Source organism: Mytilus edulis, chromosome 2, assembly GCF_963676685.1.
Source record: "Mytilus edulis chromosome 2, xbMytEdul2.2, whole genome shotgun sequence".
Classification (NCBI taxonomy): domain Eukaryota; kingdom Metazoa; phylum Mollusca; class Bivalvia; order Mytilida; family Mytilidae; genus Mytilus; species Mytilus edulis.
The window spans coordinates 21,512,214-21,532,402 of record NC_092345.1 but is presented as its reverse complement, the minus strand read 5'-3'; the positions used below and the strand labels follow the sequence as shown (position 1 = coordinate 21,532,402).

General features: G+C 32.8%; 1 protein-coding gene across 2 annotated transcripts in view; it reads left to right on the top strand.

Annotated features, from left to right (window-relative positions):
• Nucleotides 1-5,273: 5,273 nt before the first annotated feature.
• LOC139511702 (failed axon connections homolog) overlaps nt 5,274-20,189 on the top strand; it is a 69,413-nt gene continuing 54,497 nt past the window's right edge. Inside the window, exons 1-6 of one of the 2 annotated variants that reach the window (XM_071298731.1) lie at nt 5,274-5,674; nt 7,692-7,815; nt 8,433-8,629; nt 9,524-9,720; nt 11,214-11,330; nt 12,073-12,243. In XM_071298731.1, coding sequence (XP_071154832.1) covers nt 5,562-5,674; nt 7,692-7,815; nt 8,433-8,629; nt 9,524-9,720; nt 11,214-11,330; nt 12,073-12,176 — 852 coding nt within the window. In that variant the 5' untranslated portion in view covers nt 5,274-5,561 and the 3' untranslated portion in view covers nt 12,177-12,243. Of the gene's footprint in view, nt 5,675-7,691; nt 7,816-8,432; nt 8,630-9,523; nt 9,721-11,213; nt 11,331-12,072; nt 12,244-20,189 lie in introns of those variants that run through there. The other variant, XM_071298733.1, reaches the window with a different exon arrangement.

Sequence of the window (20,189 nt, the reverse complement as noted above, 5' to 3'; positions counted from 1 at the left end):
TCATTCCTGTAGTGTTCTAAAAGAGGGGCGAAATATACCAGAGGGGCATTTAAACTCATAGATCGAAAATAAACTAACAACGCCATGGCTACAAAAGAAAGAGACAAACAGACAAATAATAGTACACACGTCACAATATATAAAACTAAAGACTAAGCAACACGAACACCGCCAAAAACTGCGGGTGATCTCAGGAAGAGTAAGCAGATCCTGCTCCACATGTGTTACCCGTCGTGTTGCTCATGTTATAAATGTCTAACACTCCATGCCTATGCTGAATGGAACTAATATGATTAAACTGGTTCCGGAGAAAGAAATTGTTCTGTTTTTTTTCTGATTTCAGTCTATTTATTTTTTTTTAAGAATAATTGTTACCTTCATGTAGCTTCATTTTTGTTCTAAGGTCTCTCACTTCTGTAGGATGAGACGACTCAACACAACTATCAGTTTTAATTGTTACAGTATACAAATATGAAATTGTGGTATATTCTCGTATGATTTCCAAGTCTGAAATTGCTTTTAACATTTTCTCAGTATTAAAAGAGTTGCTACTCTCATTTTTAGATACAGTTTCTGTTAACCCTAGTGGAAGCTTTATAATATTGATTTCTAAAACTTTCTTTCTTTCTTCATGTTCTGCATGTTAACTATGCGATCTTTTAGGATCAGTATTTGTACCTTTTAATGTGGATACTGTAATTTCTTAACTAATTCGAGGAAGTTGTGTAACATCTTTTTTCAAAATGTTATGATTGTTTCCTTGACATTGAAAGAATCAAGTGTTTATTAACAAATGATTTGTCATACAAATATTTATTCTCTGATTGGCTTTGAGATAGTGCCGGAAAAGGGGGGATGGTCAACCAGAATTATTTCCGTAGAAAATTGGTTATGATATAAAAAGCAATTATTATCGTCTACTCTTTCATAAATGGTAAAATTTAATTTTCGAACAGGCAATATTTAAAAACTTTTCCCTTTTCTGTTGTTAGATTAACAATGTTTTAGGTGGGTGCGAAGGTAAGTAAATCGCTTTAGATTAATTTTCGTACAATGGGGTATTCAAAGTTTATAATGTACGAGAATGCATTTCTTTTTGGTTATGGGACTGATGATTTCCGATAATCACGATTACTATAAAGACAATAATATATGTCAAGTCAACGCACTATTATTGTCTTTATACTGCAATCTAAAAAAAAACAAAATTCAATTGTTGTTTAGTATGGTAATGTTATTTATTTGATTTAAATATTGGGGAAAATCCCACTTTAAAAAGGCCTCATATCACACAGGCGGCGAAATATACAACACAATGAAATGTACATCATTACCTGTTGAAAACCGCAATCAATGGTGAACGAATTCGTTTGTTTACAGACTAATATATCAACAATAAACATAAAACATAATGCTATTATAGGTTGCAAACAAAAAGTATTAATAAGTGAAATATGTTTTCCCAAAAATTGTAAAAGAAACAAGTTTGAGTCGTTAAACGCATCGTTGTTTACATTGGAAACAAGAACAGGTTGAAGAGGTCGTATGAATAATTAAATATAATTTCGACAATTTTTATTTAAATATTCACGAGGAAAAGTGATATCAGGTCAGTGACTGTATATGACATAGAAATATACGGTCAACGCATTTTGACTGCTCAAATAGAATGGGTGCAGTATAAATATATATATATATATAACAACTGCAATCTTGGTCCGTCCAAAGACTGAGACGTTACGCGCGATGTTCGTACCTCATTGAAAAAATTGACGTGTTCGGCAAGATACAGATCTCAAAATTGCAATTTTGTAACTTAAAATAAATTTCTGTTGTAAGCATTTTAAAATAAAAGGTTTTCCAAAGAAAAACGAAGAAAATAATTGTATAAACTATGTTTTATGTTATATGCGACAAGCTTCAATTAAAAAAAACGGGATTTTTTAGGGTGTCCCGCGTAACATGTTTCGTTTATCATTGTTACAACTGAACCATGATTTGTATCTTAACCATTAAATATTTAAAAAAAACGGATTTTTCCATTGTCTTACAAAAATGTTTCTTCAGTCATTTACGCAATATTTTATGATGTTATTATAATTCCTAAGAAAAAAATGTGTTCCATACAACTAAGGCAATTTTGTCCCACTGGGAATTTTTAGGGTGATTAGTTTTGAGAGTTCAAAAAAATTAATATAGAATTCAAAAAAGTTAGAATTTTTATTTCTAAGTCAATGTTATTTTGCTTAATTCTTAAAAATTTTAGACAAATATTCTAAAAAATATAAAATGATGATTTATGGGCGATTTTTCAGAGGCTTACAATGTTGTCGCACTTCCATTTTTTTGGCATAAAAACGAACTTAGCTCAAATTTACGTCAATTTTTTACTTACCCGTGCTATGATAAAATCGAATTGAAATGATTTTTCGAAATGTTATCATTCTCAATTTTCCAAAAAATCTAAAATACATCAATTTCCTATTAGTAATTTAAAATCACCGTCGATTTTTCGGAGTCTTACTAGAATGTCAAACTTGCGTAAAAACGACGTTTCAGACTCAATTTTGACGTAAACCTTACAAACCATTTTTCTGATTATTCAAAAGATTTTGAAAACGGTTAAAATATACGACTTTTTTTATTCTACCACATGCCGTTGAATTTTGTATTTAAAATATATAGTTTTGACCGAAACCCTGGCATATTTTAACCTGAACGATACGAAGTCTCATTATTGAAGGAAGCGGATATTCAGGTTTGTAGACACAACAAATCTTGATTCGGTTCAAAACTTTTAACCTACTAGTGGATACAAACTTCACATTAATATTTTACTCACACCCGGACAAGCTAATATATATTTTATGTTATTCATGCGACGAATGTATACTAGTTAAAACTCATTTGCATGGTAGCAATGAGGTCGTGCCTTTATATATTGATATTTGACCTGATGAAAAACATACTGACGAAGACGACACAACTGACACTGAATATACAATGACTGACTTAATTGCAGAGAGAACATTACTGTCCCTATAAAAGGATGAAGAAAATGCAAAGTACAAATGTACTATTTATTTTACACATTTACTTGCCCTGAAACTCTAAGAAAAATTGAAGATGATTTAGCGGGGCGTTTCTTTTTTTGTTATACCGAAACGCTATATTAAATTATAAACAGTGAAGGAATTAAAAGACTTATTTAGTTATTGTTTCCATGTACACACCAATAAAATGGAATGTAATGATCACAAACAATTAAACAAACACGCATTAATCATTTGTCAATAACATAAACGTTAGTAAAGTGTAACTTCTTTAAAAGATAAGCTGGTTTACTGAAAAAGTCGCGACGTCGTGTTTCACTTGTATGTACGAACATCGCGCGTAACGTCTAAACAAATCAGAAAATGAGGTTTGATGTTCAATGAGACAATTATCCAACAGAGATCAAAGGACGAACATGTTAAAACAACTATGTATCACTGTTGCATTAAACATGGATTTAATTTCCCGTACATAATATTTGAAATATTTGTCACTGGATGCAATCAATCAATCTTTTCCAACATTTGAAATGGAGGACCGAAAAAACAATTTTGTTTGAAAATTAGTTATCGCTACTTTTTTTCTAAGATACTCATTCTACGAAAAGAAGAGAAAGCATTGTATCTGAAAGACTTGAACATAATTGTAAACATCATACTTATACTGATACTTATACTGATTGATTGTTGGTTGCTTAACGTCCAGTGACAAATATTTCATGCATGTTCAGGACGATAAGGGAAAAATAATACCAAACATGCTTGATCTAAAACGAACAAAATGAACTGTTAGAATCCTGCTACCTATTCTTTTAATAAACAATATATATTTCACGTTAAAACATTTTAGATTTACAAAAAAATATAATGTAATTACAAGATTTTAAAAACTTTAAGATTTCACAAAACTCGTACAAATTGATCCAGAATTACAGGGCTAATTACGAATTTGTCAATTAAACTAGTGGCCTATGTGGGAATAAACACGCTTTTGGAAATATTTAAAAAAAAAAATTAAAACAAACAAACAAAAACAAAAACACAACAGTTTGGGTTGAGGGCGGGGTTTATTGTTGCTATTTAATTAGTTTCAGCCTATTTAATGGTCAGAAACAAAACAAACCGAATGAAATACAAGTTTTACTACTTAGTTAAGTCTACTCCAGAATATGACGTGTAACTATTAATGGCAATTTAGTCTAGCTGCATTAAATTGAGTTTTGAGAAGAAAAAAAATAGCATTCCCATCGGCAATCGAAGCCACAGTATTTACTACGTAACTTGCACTTAATAATAAAGTGTTGGCAAATATCTATTTATTTGTGCGTAACTTTGTTACAGTTTGCCTATCTTTTGTCTCGATTAGCTTGTCCGTTTCCCTCGACATGTTGACCGAAGTATATCTGCTCACCATTTACTTATAGAGAGAGGTAGATATATAAGCATATCTGCTCACCATTTACTTATAGAGAGAGGTAGATATAGTAATACTCCCCAACACAATAGAATATGTAAGAGATGTTGTAGTAATGAGGTCGAAGATGAAACACATTTTCTTTTCAACTGTGATAGTTTATCGGACCAAAGGAAAGACATGATAACAATGATAAATAATTGCTGCAAGAATTTTAAAAATCTTGACCCTAACCAAAAACTGACATGGTTAATGAATAATGAAGATGAGAATTTATTATCAGAATTATGCATGTTCATTAAGAAATATGAAAAGTTTTAATGGGATTTATCTCCCTCTACTACTTGTAATTTGAACTTTATATTTTCTCTATAGTGAGTTCTAGAGCACCGTCCCTTGATGAATATTGTCCAGTAGCATTGTCAACCCTTGCTGCTGTGCATTATTCATGAGGAGAATCACTATTGGAGTAATCTCATGTATCTGTAGCTAGTTCTGAAGGATCTCCCCTTGATGACCTTTGCATTGTTGTGATGTAAAAGTCCCTCACTGCTGTGCACTGGTCATGAGGAGAACTACTGCAGAATGAGATACTATATTCCTGGTTCTATTTTTACTTTTTGTTTCCGTATTAATAAACTTTATATCATATTCTTTTAATATTAAATCGACCTCATTGCACTCAATGTCTCTTACCTTAATTATATCCTACATTGCTCATATTATCAATTTATTATTTGTGTATTACTTATAATATTGTGTATTTCACTAATGTTTATATAATCATTGTATGATGTTTTTGTATCTTGCCTGATAAGGGCCCATGATTGGTTTAATAAAAAAATATGAGGTAAGGGAAATAACTCTGGTTATTTCGGTATAAATCCACTCGAACGCAACGCCAATTTCATTCTGTACGATTTAATGTGATACCTGTTCAAATAAGTCAGAAATATATGAATTATTCATCTGATCGAAAAACACAAAAATAGGTGAAGTTAACTATACATTTAAATGTACACTATTATATGTACTCTAATTGTGTGCGAAAGTTGTGTACACAAAATTGATGATCAATAGTGCAAGAGAGAAACATGGCCATGGAGAGTGATGAAGTATTGTTTTTAGCAAAAGCAAGTGGAACGGTACTGATTTCGTCTGTCGTGCTTTATGTCGCATGGAAAAAAATCAGAAGCAAATCTCCCAAGTAAGTCACATTCATTATATTCACATTATTTCATCAGCACTACAATTAATATATTAATCATTTCTGTACATTATATACATAACTTTAACATTGAGAAAGAGGAATGTGTCAAAGCGACAACAACCCGACCATAGAGCAGTCAACAGCCGAAGGCCACCAATGGGTCTTCAATTAATGTAGCGAGAAACTCCAGCACCCGGAGGCGTCCTTCAGCTTGCCCCTTAAAATATGTATAGTACTAGTCCAAATAATTATGACGTCTTGAAAGGCTATTATAATTTTTTTTCTTTGACGGGACTAGTATAGTACTAGTTTAGTGATAATAATAATTCTTTATTTGCAAATCAGACAAAAAACCAATTTTGGTTATAGCAAATACATTTTCAAAACAAACATGATCAAACATAATGAAAACTCGACAATATTATATGATCTTATATGAGATTTGATAAAAACAGTTATTTTTCTCCTTTCCTCACGACAGTTCAAACGATAATGGACGTCATACTAAACTCCGAATTATACACAAGAAACTAACAAAGGCTAGAGGCTACTGACTTGGGACAGACGCAAAATTGCGACGGGGTTAAACATGTTTGTGAGATCTCAACCCTCCCCTATACCCCATGAATAGAGAGAAAGAAACCATAAACATTAGAAATCTATCATATTTGTGATTTCTATCATAAATCACTTGAGAGGTATGTCACGCTTTTCTTGTATAGTGTTTAGGGGTAAACAATTGGGAGGTGGAATATAGGAGTAAACAAGTGAGGATGTAGGATATAAATGTATATGGTAATAAAAAATGGAATATGGGAAAATAAGAATAAAAAGAAACGCGAAGTTTGAAGCCTTTCAAAAAAGCGGGAAATTTTGCAGCTTCACTGTATTGGGAACTGGAATTTCATAAGTGTCCACACAATAACGTTATATCGCTACATCATACCTTTTTCAAAAGTATTCACATCAATTCAATATATTTGTAATTCATTGTAACGGGGGAACCTCTTGGGAAATTTGAGTCAGATGTGGATACCAAAATATTACAAATATCTATGTGATCTAAGTCTCTTTCCTCTTACAACAGTATAATAGCATTTGACTTCTCTGTCATTTAGTGATTCTGGTCTTGCAACAGTATAATAGCACTTGACTTCTCTGTCCTTTGGTGATTCTCATTCTAAATTTAACAACAAATTGAAAGAAATACATCCTCTTTGTTTCAATTAAAAAATGCCAACATTGATACCAATTTCTTGTTTCAGGAAACGGATTAATCATAGTACCCCAAACAAGTATATGATTCTAAATCTAAGACTGACACCATCAAGGTGTTTCATTTTTTATTGACACTACATTTGTTATGACTGTTCTGAGGACATATTTTTCATCAAACAATCGGCATTCTCATGGGAAACAACTGTGCTTTTTATCTTGTAGATTGTTTCTTATTCATACGAAATAGATTTCATACGGGTGTTTCTCAGAAAAAATAAAAAGAAGTTGGCATTGCAATTTGAATTCATGATTCGCTATAAAAATGATGTTCCCTCAATAAATATTTATAGTTGAATGACTATGTTGAATGCATCTATCCAATCGAAATTATATAGTTAAGTCTGCCTGAAATCTTAATATGCAAATAGACATGGACAATTGGGGTCGGTAGATTAAACAAAGACCAAACGGGGGAATTCAGCTTTCCAATTGTGAATTATGAAGCAACATTCCAGCAGCACCTCACATGGATTTTATATTAAGGCATACATCATATTTAGTAAGGTCTCCTTTTATCGGTATTGTTCGCTTTGTGCGACCTATTTTTTTGTACTTTTTTTTGTATTTTTAGAATTATGAGCTATTTAGGATTAGGTTTAGGAATTTGACCCGTGATATGATTTATTACCACCGTACTTCATCACTTCAATAACCGTATTTTCTCTTCGGAAGAACGCGTTTAAAGAGCCGAATCAACAATCTCCATACTCAATTTGTTCTTTTCTTCTAATTTTAGGAAGGATCATCCTCGAGATACAGTAATACTTCATCAGTTTGATCGAGGTCCATATGCACCCAGTATGACACCATATGCTATTAAAGTAGAAACTTACCTCCGTATGGCAAAGATTCCATATAAAGTAGGTATACATGTATGATCTGTTATGTATTTTAAAGATACATATGACTGTTTTAATCTGATTTTTTACAGTAAACCCATACTTGATCTATATCACAATTATGGTAAACAGGAATACCTTCTCTTTTATTAAAATTTTCAAAACAACATGATCAAACAAAGAAAATGATATTATTTCATAAATTCTAACGATATTACCAAATTCAGAAACTCAGCAGTATTTCCTATTCATTTTATTGAGAGGTACATGTAGTTGATCATATTAAAATATACATGAGGAAATAGGTAAACTGCACAAAAGCTTTACCGTTTAAAAAGTAGTATATTTGTTTTCTTTGACGATACTTAACGAGATTTGATAAGCGAATTGACATAGTGACTGCGCTTGATTCACGTATATTAGTGCCTTATGCAGACTCAGTCAAAAGGCACTAACCGTGTGCTGTTGAGTCAAACTCAATTTAAATGGGTGGGGGGGGGGGGGGGAACAGCAAAAAAATTTATACTACAGTCACTTTAGTATATTATATGTCTTGTGAATATATATACATGTGCAAGTAATTTGTTTTTGAATAAAAATATATTTTTATATTTCTTATATACTGCCGCTTGTTTCAGAATGAACACGGTTTCACTCCCAGCAAGAAAGGAAAATGGCCGTGGATTGAATACAATGGAGAAGAGATTGCAGATTCTGAATTTTGTATAGAATATTTAAATGATAAACTAGGAATCGATCTAGATAAAGATTTTACAGTAAAGGACAGGGGAATAGCAAGAGCTTTCCAGAAAATGTTAGAAGAAAACACATACTGGTATGTCAATAATCAATAATATATGTTTTGTGACATATACACGTACTTGTATGTCATAATAGCTTAACATACTTTTAAACTAGAAAGTGACCAGTATTTTTGAACTCAATGGCTTGATAATACACTTTTAATACACGTATAGTTAAAAACAACATGACTTTTGTAATTCTTTCGTTTCGTTTTAGACAAAAATATACAATACTTATGGGAATGTCAACGAGTACTCGAGTATCGCTCGGTGGAACCTATTCTTGATTACGAAAGTCATCAGCAGGACTGTTAATCACCTAACAAAGTTGAAAAATCGCCTCGTCCCCTCAAAAGTTAAAAATATAATATGTTTGAATAAAAACAAATTCGTTGCACCCTCTGTCGACCCTCAGAAAATGATGAAAGGCATCATCACCCTTTTGTTGATTATTAAATGTGTTATTTAGGTTCCAAAATACGGTTGTTAGAGTAATACTTTTTTATGCCCCACCTACGATAGTATAGGGGCATTATGTTTTCTGGTCCGTCCGTTCGTCCGTCCGTCCGTCCGTCCGTCTGTCCCGCTTCAGGTTCAAGTTTTTGGTCAAGATAGGTTTTGATGAAGTTGAAGTCCAATCGACTTCAAACTTAGTACACATGTTTCTTATGATATGATCTTTTTAATTTTAATACCAAATTAGAGTTTTTACCCCAATTTCACGGTCCAATGAACATAGAAAATCATAGTGCGAGTGGGACATTCGTGTACTGGGGACATATTCTTGTTTTTATAGATATTAATTATTAACTAGGTTTTAAACTACCTTGAAAATTTCTTTTTAAGTTTTCTTCTTTTGTAAAGGTTTTAGGATTGACCGATTTAAAACTACCGATCTTTTGACTGCGTTTTTACATTCATTACAGGGCATTCGTACTAGATAGATGGGTATATGATGAAAACTGGACATCTTGTAAAGTCATGAAAATTCCGTCATTAACTGGTTATTTTATCAGACGACAAATGAAGAAAATGGCGTTTGCCCATGGAATGGGACGACATAATCCAAATGAGGTGTACCATATTATGGAGCTTGATTTTAAGGCGTTATCTAATTTCTTAGGTAAAGTGTTAATCAAAGTGTAATATTTATTGCATTGCTCACGTGATTAGGAAACTAGGATTTCAGCTCCCTCAGACAAAATTGATCTTTCAGGTACAATGTAAATGAATTTGGCTATTATTTTCAGGACCATTTTGTTCTCATAGCTCTTCAACTGTTTCGGTTCTTATACATCACGAGAAGCGCTTCGGACGCATGACATTTGTAACTTGTGTTGTTTTCATTTGGCGCGTCACTATTATCATTCTAGAGTTTTGCCCCTTTACAAATGGGAAAATTGCTGCATTTTTTTTTTGTTTTTCTTAAACTTTAGTTTGGCTCAACAAAATGTTATGAAACTGATACACAATGCTTATTACTACATAAACAGATCCAGTATTCTGGTGGTGTCACTTTAATCTGTCTAGAGTTGTGCCCCTTTATAACGTTACATACAAAAGGGAGCATTATCTGTGTCCCATGGAAACGTACCTATTTTTTTTCTCACATGCTTTATATACTATCAATAATTGAAATAATATAACAATGAATTTATGGACATTGCCCTTGTAGAAAAATCTCCCGAAGTCCTTTTATAATAATAGAATTGGTCCAAACAGCGTTTTCCCGCTAGGATGTCAAAAGATCTGTAGGTGGTTGAGGGGGAGGAGGTAGTCAATAAAATTCTATTATAGTGGTTCAGAACAAAGTTCAAATATTTGCCATTTGCAACTGTGAAATTCGTATTCAAAAGCGACTCTCGTTTTTTTCTCCAATTTCCTCGATCATGCACGTGAATACGCATGATTAAAGAAATATGACGGAACATACTTACTGAAGAGTAGCCATACGTTTACTCTCTAAGATTGCTAGTAAATGCAATTTATTACTTAAGCTATACATCAATTTCATTTTGATATGCCATATTAGGGTGATTGTGGTGAAAAGACCTGTGTAAAAGTCACTTTGTGGAGCACCTGGGATCACCCCTGGTATGCATTGCTCAGTCTACAGTTTTCCATGTTGTATTTTGTATACTGTGTTGCCTCTTTTTGGTCGTTTTTTTGTGTGCTTGCCATGGCATCTTCAGTATATTTTCAACTTATTAGTTTGAATGTTCCTTTGATATCTTTCGCCGCCTCCCTTTTAAAAAAGAGGGACGACAGATACCAAAGGGACAGTCAAACTCATAAATCTAAATCAAACTGACAACACCATGGCTAAAAATAAAAAAGACAAACAAACAACAGCACACATGACACAACATAGAAAACTAAAGAATAAACAACACGAACCCCACCAAAAAAATAGGGGTGATCTCAGTTGCTCCGGAAGGGTAAGCAGATCCTGCTCTACATGTGACACCCGTCGTGTTGCTTATGTGATAACAAATCCGGTAAATAGTCTAATTCGGTAGGTCACGTTCATGAACGGGAATTTAACTGGCATTGTAGTGTAGAAATTGGAGCGTGTAACATTATTTTAACTTTACTTGTACTTAAATTCTGTTTTAGGTAATAAAAAATTCCTGCTAGGAGACAAGCCATGCCAAGCAGATTGTAGTGTATTTGGTCTGCTTAGTAATGCTTACTGGCAATCGTTCGGAACTCCAGTAGAATCAACAATCAAAAGTAAGTATCATATTTCCCAAATGTCCTGATCATTCTTGTATGTGTGGCTTCCGAATGAAAATTTTAGATTCAACAAATTCTAAAAAGTATAAAATGCCACTGATGAACTGTTTAACACTTTCATTTTTTTTTTAATGTACGATATTTATACCAGCACGTAGTTTAAAGCATAATCTATTTATGAATACGACGACAGGGACATTTCTGTTCTTATATTTGACCTCCCTGTTGATTGTAAACCTAATAGTGTTACTTGTACTTTAAAATGGATTCTGGTTAGTTAATGTATCTTGTAACAGAAAACAATGTCATGAATGATTGACTTTTACTTATTATTTCAAACTACCTAGTAAAAACCTTAAAGTTCTATATCTTATAGCCCTTTAGATTGTCTATAAAGCATTTAAGGATTTAACTAATTATAAGAATATATGCATACTGGCGTAAATATATTGACACTGTCAAAAAGCTTCCAGCTAAAAAAAAATATGCAGCAGAAAGTCTAGTTTTTCTTTTTTCTTTCTTCACTTTTGCTACAAGTATAAATGAACAATATGAAAAAATGAAAAAAAAACCAATGCAAACCGTTTACTAATTCTCTATCAAAATGTGCATTTTCCTCAAATACACGAATATTGCTGACATATAAAATGATCTCGTCAATAAAGTACTTTGATAACTATAGAAAAACTAAACTCAGCTGAAACAATTTAGAAAATCTGTTTTTTTTTTTAATTTTCAGAGTATAAAAACTTATGTGACTATTGTGAACGGATGAAGGAGACATTCTGGCCTGACTGGGACGAATGTATTACTCATGGAAATACAAAACAGGCAACTAAATGATTAGTGTTTTTGTAATGAGATTTTTTTGTACATACATGTATATTAATAAAACATTGGCATACATAAAGTTCTTGCTTTCATATTACTCTGATGTTAATTAAATTCCCAGGGGGAAGGGTGGGGTCATTTAATGCAAAAATTCAAATTTCTCGGATGGTAAGGTTGTCGCATATCAAATGAAAGAACATAAAGCGTACATTTCAAATTTTAAATTGACGTCCCAAAAACATTGGTTGGATGGGGTCATTGAGTGCAAAAAATAAATTTTCTTTAAGATAAATTTAAGCCTCGGTCACACCTTACCGGATAGCTCGAACGGACGCCTAACGGATAACTTTTTTTCAATCCGTTCATGTCCGTTAGACGTCCGTTCTTATCCGTTAGACGTCCGTCCATATCCATTGCATGTCCGTTAAGCGTACGTTTTATCTGTCGACGTCCGTTCTGTCCGGTGGAAAATTTTGAGCATGTTCAAAACTTTGAACGGACGTCCAACGGATAAAATGTCGGTTGAACGTCCGTTAGGCGTCCGTTTTGTACGGTACTCGTCCGTTTCGTTTCCGTTTTGTATCCGTTACGTGTCCATTATACATCCGTTGGAGGTCTGGAAGATAAATTCACCAACGGACTTCTACCGGACGTTTAACGGATAAAACGGATGTTGAACGGATGAGAAACGGACTTCTACCGAACGTATAACGGATAAAACGGATAATGAACGGATCTGAAACGAATAAATACCAATTGAAAATTTTGCGTCAGAAATGCCAATTATTGGTATGTCAGATTTCTTAACGTTCATTTATTCTTATTATTCATAATCGAACTTGGAGTATAGGCACGTCTTCACAATCAAGCAGTTCCTATTCAGGCCAGACACTGCCCTTTGGCGGAATTTTGAAGAACAAACCAAAACCAGTTACACAGACACATTTTGAATATTTATGCGATTTACATGTCTTATTATTGTCGCCTTTGATTTTTCCGTATATCCGTTTTATCCGGTACGCTTCCGTTAGGTGTCCGTTATATGCGGTACTCGTCCGTTGGATGTACATGTACGTTCGACATCCGTTCTGTCCGTTACCTTTCCGTTTCTCGTACGTTGCATATCCGGTGTGTGTCCGTTATGCATCCGTTACACGTCCGTTTTATTCGGTCAGTACATCAACGGACTCCCAACGGATAACAATTTTGTCAACGGACAACCTTTATTTTCATCCGTTAGGCGTCCGTTCGTGCTATCCGGTAAGGTGTGACCGAGGCTTAAGGTTGTTATATATCAAATGAAAGGTCATGATGTTTACATTTGAAATATCAAATTCCTGACCTCCAAAAATTAGTTGGATGGGGTTATTAAGTGCAAAATTTAAACTTTCGAGAACATGGCGTTGTCACATATCGAATGAAAGATCGTACAAAGTACATTACGAAAACATAACTTTTACAGGAAAGACCTTTCAATTGTTTTACAAACAATTGAGATACTATTTTTTTTTTAGTTTTTTTTTACTTCCAGCATTATTTTTACATGGCCTCCCCCGTTTCTATTGGAGTTATCAAGACCAAATATGGACCATCGGTAGATCTCATCATGAAGTACTACCAGATGAGGCGGTGTAGGATTTCATCATCCCCTGTAGAAGTTCTCTCCCTTTTATTGTTTTTTTTCGACATGGCACCCCCTCGTTGTTTTTATTAAGATATCATGACCTTACCATGCTTACCTAATTAATAATTAGATCTCATCATCATGTATTACCATATGAGGCTGCGTAAAATTTCATCATCCCCTTTGAAAGTTATGTCCCCTTGAAGCAATTTCTTTTATTTGCATTTTTCTTTAAAAGTATTAGAGATAGAATCGATTTGAAAATGGCAGCATGTACAAGAACAGATGGCAATGTTTATAAACATAAACAATTAATTTGTAACTAAGCCTTATAAGGAGTTATTTCCCTTTAAAAATTATAAATAATATTTGAAAAATTCTATTTCGAGAACCAGAAGTCATAGAGACTTGGAACCTTCACCAATAATTTTTAATTCGTGTGACCTTTAATATGCACCCAAGGTCAAAGGTCACAGAGTACCAAAAAAAATTACGCTGCAATTTCAAGCTTACATATAAGACGATAAGACTTTGCTGCATACATACAGCGTATAAATTGTTCCTCTCGACGAGCTCTACATTTTATACAATAACCCCAAAAATGTCCGACCGTCTGTTCAAAAGTTACAACGGGATGATTATTAAAAATATAATATTTTGTGTATATCTTTTTAAAGGTCACATATATCAACGTAATATAAACTGCAAAAATTATCAGTAACTCAAGACCTTCAATTTGAGGTCAATGAAAGGTCATGATGAAATTTCACCTTGACCTTCACAGTATACTATGACCTTGTGATATTTGAAAGGTCAAGTGGTCCGGAGTTAAATGGTGGTAGTCCAATGTTTCTACGACTTCCGGTTCTCAAGTTTGGTATTGCATCATATATTTGATGATTTATCGTGACCTTGATGAACTTTGAAATTGTTTTTTTTCTATAATGTTGTCCCTCAACTGTAGATCATTTATCATTTAACAGATTTGAGATATCTATTGTCGTTTTAGAGATAATGCAGTTTGAAATTTTGCGAGCAGAGGCATGTATTTCTGAATCAACAACAGCTTACCACTTAAAATGTTTAAGAAATTGAAGAGGTTAACATAGTTATATGCATTGAAATTTTCATGTTTTGCATTGACTTTGTAAGTTTCATAAGTTCTATTTATATAATTGATATTGCGTCATTTCGGGCTCTTTGCCGAATGGGCTCATTAGATATATCAAATTAAAGGTCTTAATGAGCTCTACTCGAAAATGAAAATTTTTAACCCCTTTTTTTTTATCCCACTGGGAAGGGTGGATCATTTAGTGCAAACAATAAAAATATATGGTTAGGTTGTCGCATATCAAATGAAAGCCATGAAGCGTACATTTTAAATATCAAATTGACGTCCCAAAAAAATGGGTTGGGTAAGGTCATTGAGTGCAAAAAATAAATTTTCTTTTAAGATACTGTTGTTGTATATCAAATGAAAGGTCACATAGTGTGCATTTCAAATATCAAATTCCTGTCCTCCAAAAATTAGTTAAATGGGGTTATTAAGTGCAAAAATCAAACTTTCGAGAACATGGTGTTGTTGCATATCAAATGCAAGATCATCAAGTCTACGTTACATTTATCATACTGCTGATCTCGAAAATGTAGGTGGATCGAGTCATTAAGGTTAAAAAGCGAAAAGTTTCAGAAGGTATGCTTGTCGTATATCAAACGAAAGGTCATACAAAGTACATTTCGAAAACATCACGTTTACAGGAAAGACCTTTCGATTGTTTTACAAACAATTGAGATACTAGTTTTTTTCTTTTTTTTCTTCCAACATTTTTTTTTGGCATGGCCTCTCCACATTTCCTTTGAAGTTATAAAAACCAAATATGGACCATCGATAGACCTCATCATGAGGTATTACCAGATGACCCTGTTAAGGATTTCATTATCCCCTTTATAAGTAATCTCCCTTTTATTGGGTTTTTTTCAACATGGCCCCCTCTCGTTGTTTTTGAAGATATCATTATCTTATTTGGACGATAGGTAGATTTCATCATGATGTATTACCGTATGAGGCTGCGTAGGATTTCATCATCCATTTTGAGAGTTATATCCCCTTGAAACAATTTCTTTCATTTACATTTTTCTTAAAAAGTTTTTGAGATAGAATCGATTTCAAAATGGCAGCATGTACAAGAACATATGGCAATGTTAATACAGCCCGTAACAGAGTAGTGATCGAATTCGCGTTTCTTTACCGTCAGAATAAGTTACTTTATCGACAAACAGAGACATGATTTAATTTTCTTCATCGCCGGACAAAATATTTCATGTCCAACGTGTAAGTTTTCATTGTTTAAGTCGAAGTTTTTTTTAACACAGTAAAACATTTTTTATAATCAACCTCTGTCATTGGCATTTTCATTTTAACGGTAAAGGATTAAATACGGGATCTCCGAAATTTCTATCATTTGTTACGAGGAAATCATTATTCAATCGAACATATGTCTTTGTTCATGACACATATTATGAAATACAAAGCAGTTGAAATGATCAAATACTTTCGAACTGACGGAAACAAAAATACATAATCTAGAATGTGTGCTCTGTCATAAACAATGGCTTCGTCGTACGAATCGACGATATCATGTTACATGTAACTGATCTTAGCTGTAGAAACAGTTGGTGCGACCTCGATAAAATCTTTATCAATTTAATATGAGCGATAAATATTCATGACTACAATGATAATGAATTTATTGAAGTCACATTCACTGTTTCTACTGTAAACATGAACTCGTCGGTTAGTGCAATGAAGACATAAATGACTTTTAAAGATTGAGATTGTTGGTTTATTCTTTACACCTTCGAGGTATTAAAATTATTTCAGTGTTTATTTAAAGTTAAATTCATTTTCAAATCTCTTCTGTGTTTAAAATTGTCGAAGCTTCGGTTCCGTTTAAGATTTCTGTGGTAAACTATCTATTCTATAGTTAGGACCATTTTATAATAAATACCCTTTTGTACAAGAATACTTTCTTTATAGAAGTATAGATCTGCTGGTTAAGATTTTTTTATAACTTTCATTATTGTGGCGACGCGCAATGAAATTCAGATTAATTTATTATAAATGAAGTTGTACATAAATTTTTGGTCATAAACACAAATCTTTTAAACAGTTCGACGAGTGTGTAAATGTTACAGTAGTCTGTTTATTGTAAGTTACTAAGCTTGGCCCGATTCATCTGTCATTTATGGAAACTAATTCACCACTTTCTGAGACATTCATTTTTATTTCACCATCAGACATGGAGCTACATTTGTAACCTAAAGGAAAACTCTCAAATTAAAGAAATTTGACATGATATACTGAAACTTTCTTATAATCAATTAAACGACTGCTTTTCTTATATATGTGATTTTTCATGGTCAAACTTTTTCAATGTTAACAGACATTTTGAGATTTTTATTGTAAAAAAACGGTGTTTTTTTTAAAGAAATCAACATTCAAAATTTAGAACTTCATGAAAATGTACAGGAAGCTGAATTATTGCACATCTATGTACTACTTTAAATTGTACTTAGATCTGTTGCGTCCTTAAAATGTTCTGACCGTCCTAAGATTAAATGTACGGAAATGTTTCGGTAAATTAAATTCAAATCCGAATTGAATGTTTATGATATACAAAAAGAGAAATAGTTCCAGAATCTCTTGAGAAATTAGAGCTTTTCAGAAGGAGTGAGATTCCACCCTTGTTGAAAGCCTTGTGGAGACCTCTAGATTTTTAAATTCCCTCCGTTTTTCTCATGGATGGAGTGTGGTCTCTCTGTAAATTACCCCATAGTTTTTCATTTTCCTATTTACCGAAGGTTCCATGTGAAAATTTCCTTTGGATCATATCTGTTAAACTAAATGTACAAAACAGGCTCAAGAAAAGGCGAAATTTCTTTTTCATACCCGAACTAGAAATCATTTTTTTTTCTAATAGAGCACCTTACATTATCGTCAATGAGTTCAGGCATGTGAAAAATTATATAATCATACACAAGAAAGAAACCCTGAACAGGCTTTCAGCAATAATTTTTACCTATTTAATATTAAGTAAACATTAACATGTACATGTATTTGATAAAGTACAGATATAACAAAGAAACTGCCCGGTATTCGACGTAAGAGTACACTTTTTACTGCACGCGTAGTCGGGTGCGTTCACTACGAGGACACTTGTACTCAACTACGCGTTAAGCATGAGTACAGAATCGTCCCATACAGGACATTTTCTATGTTATCCTAGTATATTATCCGACAGTTAAGAATAGAATCTTGTCAAATTTGGAAGTTGAACATGTGGGATTTTTGATTTTTGCAACGGACCATTTAATTTTCATGGAGGAAGGGGCCTGGTAGTTTTTAGAAAACAATTTTCTGACCCTGATTTTGACTTTAAAAATCTGCTGCCTCAATATTTTGTCATATGAAAAAAAAAGTTGTCAACAAAATTTTCCCGTTTAAACTGTACTAGAAAAAAATTTGGCATGTGAAACGGACGAAGACATATTCTAACAGAAGTACAAATACCAGTCCTCCCTTTTGTGTATACATATGAGAAAACATTTCAAAGTTATTGATTGAATTCAAATCCATCACACATACGGTACACATTGTAGTCCGAAAAAATAAAGGACTTCATTCCTATCAAACACCTTTTTAATTGTTTACCAGTATATTTCTTTTAGTTTTGGGTAACATTTTAAAGGAAATAATACTATCAAGACGTCCTTCCATAAATCTTTTTTTTCTGTTCTGACTTTGAAGAAATGACTACTTTTCGCCCAATCGAAATGGTGCATGGACATATCTTGTTTCATATTATTAGAATTTTTTTCAATATTATCGGTATTAAACTTGCATGATTATCGACACATGAAAGTTTGTCAGCATTGTCAATCTTTTAAACGTTAAAGTACAAATAGTTCGGTCACTACTCAATTAAGTTTGTCGATAACGTAGCTAATTTTGACGGTAAAGAAACATCAATTCGATCACTTCTCTGTTACGGGCTGTATCCAAATTTCATTTAGACATACAAATTTCCATGTACTCAGTTTCAAGCTTCATTTGACCTTGGATGCAAATTAAAGGTCACACGAACTAAAAATTATTGGTGAACGGCCCAAGTCTCTACGACTTCCGGTTCTCAAAATACAAATTTTCAAAATTTTGTTAATTTTTAAAGGGAAATAACTCCTTATAAGAGTTGATAACAAAATAATTGTTTATGTTTACAGCCCGTAACATATATAAGAAAAGCAGTCGTTTAATTGATTATAAGAAAGTTTCAGTATATCATGTCAAATTTCTTTAATTTGAGAGTTTTCCTTTAGGTTACAAATGTAGCTCCATGTCTGATGGTGAAATAAAAATGAATGTCTCAGAAAGTGGTGAATTAGTTTTCATAAATGACAGATGAATCGGGCCAAGCTTAGTAACTTACAGTAAACAGACTACTGTAACATTGACACACTCGTCGAACTGTTTAAAAGATTTGTGTTTATGACCAAAAATTTATGTACAACTTCATTTATAAATTAATCTGAATTTCATTGCGCGTCGCCACAATAATGAAAGTTATAAAAAAATCTTAACCAGCAGATCTATACTTTTATAAAGAAAGTATTCTTGTACAAAAGGGTATTTATTATAAAATGGTCCTAACTATAGAATAGAGGTCGCACCAACTGTTTCTACAGCTAAGATCAGTTACATGTAACATGATATCGTCGATTCGTACGACGAAGCCATTGTTTATGACAGAGCACACATTCTAGATTATGTATTTTTGTTTCCTTCAGTTCGAAAGTATTTGATCATTTCAACTGCTTTGTATTTCATAATATGTGTCATGAACAAAGACATATGTTCGATTGAATAATGATTTCCTCGTAACAAATGATAGAAAATTCGGAGATCCCGTATTTAATCCTTTACCGTTAAAATGAAAATGCCAATGACAGAGGTTGATTATAAAAAATGTTTTACTGTGTAAAAACAAAACTTCGACTTAAACAATGAAAACTTACACGTTGGACATGAAATATTTTGTCCGGCGATGAAGAAAATTAAATTATGTCTCTGTTTGTCGATAAAGTAACTTATTCTGACGGTAAAGAAACGCGAATTCGATCACTACTCTGTTACGGGCTGTAAGTTATGATCAACTTGGTAAATTGTTTGTACCATTTTGTTATGAAGAAATCACAGATGTTTTTATTTAGATTAGATAAATTATACAAAACAAACAATCAAAAGTCAAGAACATTTAGTGAATATAAATTATTTCTAAATAATTGTTAAACACATTAAGAGCAAACTGATGTACAGAAGGTATTCAAAAGGGTTTTTTGGGTTT